The sequence below is a fragment of the Sesamum indicum genome, linkage group LG5, assembly GCF_000512975.1.
Source record: "Sesamum indicum cultivar Zhongzhi No. 13 linkage group LG5, S_indicum_v1.0, whole genome shotgun sequence".
NCBI classification, from domain to species: domain Eukaryota; kingdom Viridiplantae; phylum Streptophyta; class Magnoliopsida; order Lamiales; family Pedaliaceae; genus Sesamum; species Sesamum indicum.
Window position 1 is genome coordinate 6,321,813 of NC_026149.1, and position 11,772 is coordinate 6,333,584.

The 11,772-nt window shown below is 35.0% G+C and overlaps 1 protein-coding gene across 1 annotated transcript; it reads left to right on the top strand.

Moving 5' to 3' along the window:
• On the top strand, positions 3,077-4,471 carry LOC105162138 (putative GEM-like protein 8). Its single transcript, XM_011080099.2, has 3 exons — positions 3,077-3,275; positions 3,533-3,923; positions 4,038-4,471. Exons 2-3 carry the CDS (start codon positions 3,636-3,638, stop codon positions 4,044-4,046), a joined length of 297 nt encoding a protein of 98 aa, XP_011078401.1. The 5' UTR covers positions 3,077-3,275; positions 3,533-3,635; the 3' UTR covers positions 4,047-4,471.

Genomic DNA, 11,772 nt, shown 5'->3' on the forward strand with positions numbered 1-11,772 from the left:
ATGGTTCGGGTGGAATAATAAGTCGATAAAGCTCATGGGTAGTGGGGCTCCCACTTGAACACCTCTACAGAATGCGATCTTCACCCCCATAGATCTGCGGCAACATGTGTACAATATCCAAGCACTTCATGTCCGTAATCATTGGCCAATGTCATTGGCCCTCATGTATAACCTAGTTCAATATGATAGATTCATGTAATTCCAAACTGGTAGGCCACGCGGGAATTTGTCTAGAAGAGGACCGAGGTGGTGCCACGGTTTCTTTCAGAGATAAAAACTCCTCCCATATCAAACGCGATAATCCACCACCGATCTAACCTAAGCCCGCAAACGCAATAACTTTCTCCACCCCCACGACCCCCGATGCTCAAGGATAGTCCAAACAGAACTATCCCGTAGGCGCCCATGAAACAGCCAGTCCATCTAAATAGAAGTCCTATCACATCGGATGACTTCACACAGTTTTTTACACATCAGCGCACGATTGAGAGTACATTTGTCTCTGAGCTCAGTCCACCCTCCTCCTTCGACTTACAGACCTCCTTCCACGCTACTTTAGGGTAGCCACTATTTCCCATAACTTTCCATAAGAAAGTCAGCAACCACTTCTCTCTATCCTTAATGACCCCTTTCAATAGAATGAGCAGAAGCCCAATAAACACTCAGTGCCATAAGAACAGATTTGATAACTTGCACCCTACCCGAATTTGAGAGTGCCAAGCCCTCCCCATTTGATAGTCTCATTCCGCTCACTTGGCCCACCCCATTTTGCATCTTCATCAACATGTATTTGAAAAATAACATCGTCAGTCATGTTCCCTCACTGTCCCCCTCTTCTAAATTGTAATTATTGTCATAACTCATTGTCCCATACATCTTCATCATGGTTTATCCCCATTCTATCACCTTCTCCATCTACCCTCTATGATTAGTTTTCTTAGTTTGCAAGTTCTTTCAACTTCTAAATCTAGGTTAATTTCAAGCCTTTGAGCATCCATTGAGTGTTATGTTTTGTTTCGAATTGTATCTGTATGAATTTATATAAACCATCAATTATGTAATATTTTTTAGTTCCATGTATCCTATTTGTTCAGCAAAGTCATCCAACACCCTTATTGACAATGTTTCCAAATCAACACAATGAAAGGCAATTGTCATACCCCCCCTCATACACAATCAACACAATGCCTTATAAAAGAAAGTATTTCCATTGTTAAATTTAAATGTAATAATACATAGTTGCTTGGATTGCAAACAAAAGGTAAATATATTAAAACTTCACCACAAAAAAAGACGGGATTTGGCACAAATTAGCGGACAGTTCCATATTGAAATGGGTATTGAAATACGATAAGAACAAAACTTGATAGATGACGTCATGATCCCTATTTTTTATGGGTTATTTTTTTCAAACAGCCAAACCGTGCCAACATGTGTTCCTAAATAATAGTTACAACAGTTGTCTCGTTCGAACATAATAACGGTAAACAGTTGGAACTTTGGTTGGAATACATTATTAGAATTAGAGACGATCTTGTACTGACCGTTCCTATATGTGAGACAATTGATATCCAAAAGATGACAGTTAGTAAATGTATTTTACAATAAGGTACAATTTGGAACGATTTTGAGTACACATCTAAGCTATTATGCGAAAAATCGTTCCTAAGTATGAGTTTTACTTAAAACTGAATGTGTTACAATGACCGTCCCCAAAATCAGTACAAGTTGAAATGATTTTGTTGTTTCATTAATATTGTATTACTAAGACCGTTCTAAATAAAGTATAACGGCTATAATTCAACGTCCCTAAAAACCATTCCTAATTTCGGTCCAATTACCGTTTTAAATTGTAAAATATTGGCTACTTTTTAATGGAGGAATATATGTTCAAGTAACCGTTCCAAAGACCGTTCTAAATTTTTCTATATTTTTATGTTCCTCTCTTTCCTCTATTTTCTCAATATCTCTCGAAATTTTTTGATCTCTCACCATCCCACTATTATTTTTATACTCTTGTTCGTCAATATCTCTCGAATTTTTATTAATATTTGAAATTATTTTGATCAGGTAACAACTTCAACCCTTCATTTGTTAATTGATTATATTCGATGTAATTTTGTCAATTAAATTTAATATTATAATATATATATGTGTGTGTGTCTATGTATGTATGTAGGACTCATCATCATGTTAAGACAGTTGAGGAGATGAATGTAAGAGAAGAACCTACCGAGTAGGGTGGGTCTTACTCTGGAGTTTGAGGATGGTGTTGCTACATTTATAGATTGGGCCAACTCTCAAACATGCATATATGGACATTAAGAAAATTAAGTGTCCTTATCGGAAGTACATAAATGAAGTTTTCAAAACCACGAATGAGGTAAATTTTGAGTTATATATGAAAGATTTTATGCCGTAGTATTATAATTGGACTTCTCATGGAAAAAGTATTATTTTAGTTCGCTATGAGTGCATATGGACTAAAATTGTCTTTCAAAAGTTGCATAGGGGTAAAATTTCCGAAAATCTGCCCAATGACTAAAAGTAAGAAATTTCGTAAGTTAGTGGACCTAAACAAAAATGAATATAGTTATCGGACTAAAATTAAAATTAGGCATACTTAGCGGACTAAAATAATACTTTTCCCTAATTAAATTATATAGTAGCGAGAAATTGATAGAAAATTCATGGAAATATTTCAGAAATTATATTTAGAAAATATTATATTATTAAAGAGGAAAAATAAGATTTTTAATGATAATCTAATTTAGGGATGTTATTAAAAATAATAATTACAAATATATAAGGGGTTTGATTAAATGAATTCCTACGAATCAATTGATAAATTATAAGTATTTTTATGAAGCCTAGAGTGTCTAGTTATTAAGAAGAACAAGCACAAAGATTTAGCTTATGTTTGGCTTCGTTTCTGAGATGGTCCAAAATCAATGTAATGTTTGGCTTTGAGTATTTTACTCGTTTTTATCTTATTTTTAGGTATTTTGTAATTGTAGTGGGGGACAAAACTGAATTTTCTGTCTTCATTTACAACTGCAGATTTTCTCTTTCCTCATCTCACAGAAATCGCCTTTCCTCATCTCGCAGAAATCGCCTACTGCCTTCACCTCTGTTCATCTTCTTCCCAAATTCTTCTTCTGATGTAAAACAATTCCATGACCCAAGGGTTTAATTCTATACCGTTCCACTCCTCTCAACATGGCGAGTATTTTGATCCGATTGGATTTCAGTTTTTATCAACATCGTTGAAGCAGGTAAAATCTCCTCCGCCGCCATTTCAGCTTCGATTGAGCAATACTCGTATGTTTATACGAAATGGGTTCTACTTTTTTCTTTAAGGGAGCATACCAATCCTTTTATATTCAAGATTTCTCTTTTATATGATTTTTGTGTTTTTCTTTTTCATAGAATTTTGAATTAAAGATTAAAATTTTTTGTTGCGGTATGAATGCATATGCATTTAAATGACAGCGGTCTTGATTTTCTTGTTCATTTATGTTATAATTTGCAGCCTTGATGCTCAAGGAATCCGAGAGCATGGTAACTACTTCAAAAAAACTTGAAGACATTGTATGATAATATGACAGTGTTGATATACTGATATTGCTGTGTTTATGAATCCTGAAGTGAGATTAGGACCCATGTTGACTGAAATGGTAAAAGAAAAGCTGAGTTTGGGGGCGAGAATCCTTCAGGTTGGTGGAGTGGAGAAAGTGTTCAAGAAGAAGTTCAAAATTGGTGACGATGAAAAGTTGTTGAAGGCTTCTCAGTGCTATTTATCGACAACAGCTGGGCCGATAGCTAGAGTACTCTTCATTTCAAATAATAAAGTTGTCTTCTGCAGTGAGAGATCCATCAAACTCTCTTCTTCGACTGGAAAGCTACTCAAAGCACATTATAAGGTAAGTGAAATTACATAATCTCCTTGCATCAGCTCCATGTAATTATAACCTCATTATGTATCCTATCGAAAGATGGAATCTGAAAATCTTAAACATTACCGTATCTATGTGCAGGTGATCTGAGTTCCGAATCGACTACTATCAAACAACTCAAATGAATCCAGACCCCAAGAACTCCAAAGTCTTACCATCAAACTTACCCAACTCGAATGGTTGAAGGCACTCTCACTCATTGTTCCCAGATGAAGTCTTAGAGAAATTCCTGTCACTCATAGATTCACACAAGGACAGGAACACGGTTTCCCTTGTCTGCAAAGACTGGTATAACGCTTTTCTGATTTCAATATGTTGCCGCGAGAATAGGGTGCTAATGTGCACTCCTCTGAATTTTTCTCAATTTTTATGTGATTTTTAGAATTCAAAGTCGATTCAATTATTGATGGCTACTGTTTCGCCATCAATAATTGTTGCCATTGCATGTGGTGCTATGTATCACTGCAGAAACTTTTCAGTCAATTTTTGTATACTCTGTACTCTTCTGAGACATCTATCGGCTATTAAGTTACTTTTTCTGCACTAATATTTTCTTGGATGCTCTTTTTCTGCACTAAGTCACTTGGAGATATAATGAAAGAAATTACTATTTACCCGTGAAGTGTACTCTCCTTCTCTCTCTATATAATGTGTTACAACTCTTTATGCGATTTGCACTTTCGTTCTATTTGTTGAGCTTATTCTGCTGAAAGTAAAGTATTGCATTGCAATTGTTTACACATTGTTGGTCGAGTACTCTCATCCATCTAACATTTGGCTTTATCATTTTCTTATTATTAAGGTATGTATCTTAATTTCACTTACTAATCGTGATCTTAAATGTTATATTCTTCAAATTTTTAAGATAAAAAATGCTTAATTTGGTTTTGCTTCTTGTTGACATTGGCATGATGAATTACTTCGACTTGTTTGTCATTGTGCTCTGTTTGGCTGGTTAATTTCTTGATGGGCTTCAATGTATTGTATTTCTCTTTCTTAAAAAAAAAGTTTTTTTATTCTGTTGAAAAAAATGTATGTTAAGTGCTTTTTTATGTGCTTATATATATATATATGCATATAAGGAATTGAAGTTTGATTAGGGTATTTTGTTGTTTTAATAATGGTGTTCTATGTTATAGTTTGCGAGTTGCACAGCTTTTTTAATGGATTGATTACTTGCTTTGTTTATAATTTATAGTTTTTATTATCAAATCACATTTTTTATTATATATTTTATTGTATTTAATATATACATAATATGGGTACAAAAATAACATATAATTTAATGATTATTTGCTTTCTGCAAAGGCAAAGGTGAATTAGAGATGTAGTTATAAGATTGTGAACATGAAGGTGACTTGTACATTAGAATTTTATGAATAAGGTGGGGTTGATTAGATTCTAAAATAGTGTAATTAATTGAGATTGGATTGAAGAAAAAATATTTTTGCTTATGCATTCATTCATGATAAAGGATAAGATGATGAGATTGTTTTTGTTTATTGTGATGATGACAAGCGTTTATGTATGGAGAATAATAGTGGGTGGATGCATATAATGAATGGGGTAGCAGGTAAAAAGTAATGTAAATGAAGGTATGGGTATAGTAGCATTTACTAGTTGTAAAGGCTAGAAACGGAATGCCAACGGGCGGGTCACATTTTTATTTTTGCATTCACAGTTAATATCGATTTTGCTATAGGAACAGGGAGTTTTACTTAGTTGAGCTCTCATAATTACTTGGGATTCAGTTAATGTGAGTATATACGTTAATTAATAATCGTTTCTCCTTCTTTTGTTAAAACTAGAATTTGATGGAAATAAAATACTCAATCAAATTGTGACAAAAAGTCAAATCCTTTTTATAAGAAGCAGCGAAAGATCAAGGTGGTATAATTTTAATTATCTTGTTTACTAAATTATACATTAACAATAAATTATATTTGCAAATTAGTGGTTGGTGAGAGTATAAAATTGATTTTACACCCCCCTAAAATCATTGTAAAGAGTGCTTTTGAAAGAACAATTGAAAGAATAACCAATTATTTTTTATCCACTTGATCTTTAGTGTGGTTTTATCAATACCAGAATATTTTTTCAATTTCTTTAATATTTTATTTTTATGAACATATTTTTTTTATTTTAAATATTTTTATCATTTTATTTATTATCTAAAAACTAAATAAATTTAATTATTATTTTTAGAATGTAAGTTTAAAATAATTTTTATATCTTGACAAAGAATCTACTAGATAAACAAACATTAATAATCACCAAAACTGACCTGATATGGATTTAATTCAATATTCAATAAAACATTGCACATACCAAATTTTTTAGTCTAAGTCTTCTACTCAATCAATAGTTACCGGTGCATAAACCCAAAATTGTCCAAATTTAATATTAGAATTTGTTATTTATTTGTTTGTTTTATATTATTATTATTATTATTATTATTATTATTATTATTATTATTATTATTATTATTATGATTATTATTATTATTGTTGTTGTTATTATTATTATTGTTTTTTTTAATTTTTGGTTGAGAGAGTTTTTAGGTTTACTGGACTTGTGAGATATGGGCTAGTCGGACGAATGATTTATGGGCCTTAAATTCATCATAATGAGAATAACGTCAGCTGCAGATGCTAACAGATAGTTAATTATTAGAAATAAGAATCTGTAATTAATATGGTTGTGGATGAAAAAAATTATTAAAAGTTGTTTCGCCTCACCATATAGATGCATCGATCGGACGGCATAGGTTCTTCGCATACGTCTCGCGTGGAAAAATTGTATGGACCCAGTACATGGAACGAATTTTCATCGAGTTTATGCACGAAGAGTTTGTAAGCCATCGTCTGCAATCATCAACTTTTTCACCCTCTGTCTGGGCTCGTATAACCGATAGGATGAATTCGACATTCGGTGAAAGCTATGTATTTAACCCGAAACAACTCAAGGGTAAGCTAAACAGGATGCGTCGTGCATGGTGCCTTTTGAATGACCTTGTTAACAGGAGAACTGGGTGGGGATGGGACTACGAGCGGAACACTGTTACAGATGAGTTTGGACGTTTGGAGGAGCTCTGTCGGATATTAACCTTTTTGTCTTAAATTTACATATAACGCGGACTATACCGAACATCTTGTTTTAATTTGATGAAGAAACATTCTACGTTGCTCAAATAAAAATTGCCTAAAAACTGCCTATGTAGGAAAATTCGGAGTACAAAAAAATTGTTGAACATGGGATACCTCACTTTGACCTGTGCACCCAAATGTTCAAGGAACACCGCAACGGGAGGCATTACACGATCCTTCGGACAACCCACCCGAGGAGGTCAGACTGTATCCATCGGCGACGATGAACATATGACGGGTGAGAATTCGGGTAGTCGCCGTTCACGTGAGGACTATGAGGATACAGCATTCTCCGAGTCACAATCGATACCGACACCTGGTGGGTACTTACCCACTCCTGCGGCACAGAGTTTTACTTCATCATCTAGTAGCAAACGCCGAACAAGGCGCGGGATGAGTGAATTGCAAAGCAAGAAGTTCGAGACAATGGACAAGTTGCAAGAGTCACTGCAGGGAAAGATTGATAGAACTTGTGTTAAAGCTACGGAGTCTATCGAGCGTTGCGTAGATGAGTTAACAAAATTTAAGGATCTGCTTGACGTAATCTTCACAACAGCGTTGGAGCGTTTTCATAGTCATAGCACGTGAACGATATTCCTCCGTTTAGATGATGACAACAAATTGCGCTGGTTGTTCTCATTGGGAAAGTAATTCATGCTTGTCATAGGGGATTGACTATGGGTTAAATAGCTATGTGTGTTCTTGTTCAACTTTATAATCGGTGTGCTGTCTCACTCACCATGGGGTTGCACATCTGTACTTCGTTAGTTTAAAGTATTCATCTATTTAATATGATTGCTGATGCTTATTGTCTCAACTCGAGATTCCATATTGTGTCCCTTTTTTTTCTTTTTCATATACTCGTGCAGAACTATGGCGAGTGCAAGCGAGAGAGCTGTTGAAGACACAAATTCATCCAGTGGCAGCCCGGGGACACCCGGGACTCCAGGCAGCAACGAATCTGCTGTCCCTGAAGAGTTTTATGCTTTTAGAGATATGATATGCCCGGAGCTATTTAGAGAAAATGTCCTTCGTAATACTAGTTCGTTGCAAGGCGAAGGATGGGTAGCCGAGATAATGACAACTCCACATACGGGCAGGTTTTATGACAATATTCGCATGACAAAACCATGCTTCTACTCTTTAGCTGATGCGCTAACTTCTAGGGGATTGCTGCCTCATGGTCAGACCTTGAGAGTTAGCTCCATTGAGGAGGTTGCACTCTTCATGCAGACGGTCGGCATGCATAAACGACAACGCGACAATATGGAGCGATTCCAACACTCACTTGAGACTATTCACCGTAGATTCCACCGAGTGCTATCCGCATTGTGCGCTATGGCACCCGAACTAATCACTCACCCAAATTTTACAGACACTCATCCTAGTGTGGCTACCAATTCAGATTTCTACCCTTACTTTAAGGTAAAAGTTGTATCTTAATTATCTACAAGAAGCCGCCTTGCATTGTCAACTAATTACTAAGCAATTCATAGGCATATAACTATGATCAATTCATAGTTTAATATTTTTTTTCAAAGAACCATAGGATTGTGTCGGAGCGATGCATGAGACTTTGGTGCGGGCATAGGTCCCGTAGATAGATCAAAATCGATATTGATCTCGTAAAGGACGACTAGCACAAAATGTTTGGGCTATCTGTGACTTCGATATGAATTTTACGTTCGTTTATGCTGGGTGGGAAGGGAATGCGGCTGACGCACGTGTCTTGAACCATGCTATATCACAGGACCCAAATTTCCCTTTTCCTCCAAACGGTGAGTAAACAAGTTAACACAATTCCATTATACTCCATAGTTATTAAGAAGAAGGAATCCTTATATTATCAATGCTGATGATGAGTGTCGAAATCACTAAAAATAATTCCTACTACACTTGTGAAAGTGGGAGTAGGGTCGATCCACAGGGATTGGTTTTAAGTTAATTTCTTTTTAGAAAAATAGAAAATAATGGGGAAGGTTGTTGATAAAAAGGAGTAATTGAAAACTAAATAATTAAAAATACCTGGTAAAAATATGAGAGAGAGATTTTCCGGTTAAGGCTAGGATCATGCTTGATTCTCGTGAGTTGATCATTGATGCAAGAATAACACATGTATGGACCAATAAACCAGTTATGGTCGTTGGTACGACCTAACAACCTCACCTTTCCTTACTTTTTCGTTAGCCATGGTACGACCGTTGGCTAGATCTCTAATTAACAGACAACCTTGGGAACGTCCACAAGATTTAATCTATTAACAGCATTAAGAATTAGAAAGGCCTGATTCTAATCAACAAACTCCTACGAGGACAATTCGTTTAAACTAGATCATGCATTCCCCATAACATAATTAAATACTGTGACATAACTAATCATACTACGTTGCCACTAAGTATTGAACTAAATAAACAATTACACGGATTTATAAAGTTCAATTAGCTAAGCAAACCTTGTTGATAATGAACAACCGGCCGAATCATTCATAAATCAGACGTTTGTAATTAAAGCATAGAGAATAACATGAATATTTTTTTGACAAGTGTAGAACGCAGATTAGATCTCACAACATAATGGGAATCAAGCAATCACCATACCTTAACCAGAAAATAAGGAATTTAGCCGGACATAGAAGAACACACTAGAAAGTGGAATTCCATTAATTCCGGTAGTAGAATAAAGTAAAAGAGAAGAGATGAAAAGAGAATTCTATAGAGTTCTAAGATAAAAAGTGAACAGTCTTCTAATGAAGAGATCCCCCCTATTTATAATAAAAGTCCCCTACGAATCTAGACGTAGTAGGGGGGATAGATACGTGATAAACTCTAAAAAGGTAAATAAATTACAAAAGATAAGCTTTAAAGAATCCTTTCTAAATCTAAACACTTGATTCCTTTATCTCGTGGGGAAATCGCTCGTGCTTATCCTTATCCCGAGTTGAATACTCCATTAAGCGTGGGCGCACTTTGTCAATTTTGCAGAAACGTCCTTGTAATCTTCCTTTTTGCTGAATATGCAATAAAATCACATAATTAGGAATATTTTGGCTTAAAAAGGAAGATTAAATTGCTATAAAATCATTATAATTGCAGAGTTATCAAATACCCCCACACTTAGCCATTTGCTTGTCCTCAAGCAAAATCAAGATGCATTCAAAAATCCCTCCAAATTTTAAACGACTCAATGGCAATTTGTAATCATGTGCAAAGTAAATGACATATTTTATGAGGGAGATAATTCAACATGTATCAAACAAGTTTTCACATGATAACCATTATCAAAACCAATCGCATAAAACTAGTGGACTATTTTCTCTCCACTTTCCATTCTCTCAAGTGTATATATGGCTCAAGTGTATCTCTCGACACTTACTACGACAATGCTTCACCATAGGCTTGCCTATACACCATATCTCCACCACTTTTGAAATATGCACGTATAAGGATCAAAAGGTCTTTTATTTTGGTTGTAATGGGGCTTTGGTTTGGGGTAGGATAAAAGGATAATGAGGTTAAATTCCAAGAAACTAATTAGAGCACCAAAAGAATTTGAGTGAACAATAATTCGAAGCTCTCAAAGTTTACTCATCTCCCTTCAAGATCTTTCGATAATTCCTTGAACTATGCCTTTCTTATTCATTTTGGAGAGTTCATACATTTTTTTTTTCTCTTTTTTTTTTTTTTTTGTGATAGGCATAGATCAAGACAATTGATTTCGGTTCCCACAAAGTAAAGAAGAACATAATTTTGGAACCCCCACACTCATTTTGAGATACATCTTTTAAGCATGTAAATCACAAAGGTTTTGAAAATCTCCCATTTTGAGAACTTGTTTCTTTTGAACATAAACCCATTTCCCTTGATGCTCTAATAGTTCTTAGAGGGATCAAAATCAAGGTTTTAAACAAGCGACGGGATAGGTTTGTATATGACGGGTTATTCAACAAAATAGGTCGAAAGGCTCAAAGGAGGCCGAAAGTGGTTTCTAATGCCTTTATCATATCCAAATAAATGCACATTTGTGTGGCCTCGATGTGGTTCAAGGCAAGTTCTAAGAAGACAAAGCCATAAAAGTGTTATTCTCTCAAGAAAGAATGAAGATTTTTTTTATGAACATATCAAGCTCAAAATCTCACGAGGTGTGTTTTAGTCCACTAATCCTATATCAGAAGGTTTTAACTCAAGTCATTTTGGTGAAGACAAGCTTTCAACTAGTGAATTATCCTCAAGCATAAAACATGTATTTTTCTTACACATAACATCATCAAACCAAGATTAATCCAAAATTGAAGGGGTTTTATCATGCCAATAATTTTTTTTTTTTTTTTAAAATCAAGCAAAAATTTTCCATGAGGCTAAGAAATTTCCACAAAACTCAATCTCAAAAGTCAAGAAGATCAAGCACAAAAATATCTTTTCAATTTCGACAATCAACAAGAGCAACAACCATTTCCAATCACGCAACCAACAACACCTATTTCAATAAACATGCTTAACAATAATACCCCCACACTTAAAGTCCACATTGCCCTCAATGTGCACTATGACATGCAACTCAAGGAAAAATTAAAAGGAGAGAGTTTAAGGAAGCGTCCCTGAGTGCATGTGACGAAGAGGTCAAGGTGTGGGTGGTTGCCTTGATGTCAGCCCGAAGTGTTCAAATAAACCCAT

What these genes read in the sequence shown, in the direction of transcription:
- LOC105162138 (XM_011080099.2), top strand. Translation starts at nt 3,636, where the DNA reads ATGAATCCTGAAGTGAGATTAGGACCCATGTTGACTGAAATGGTAAAA.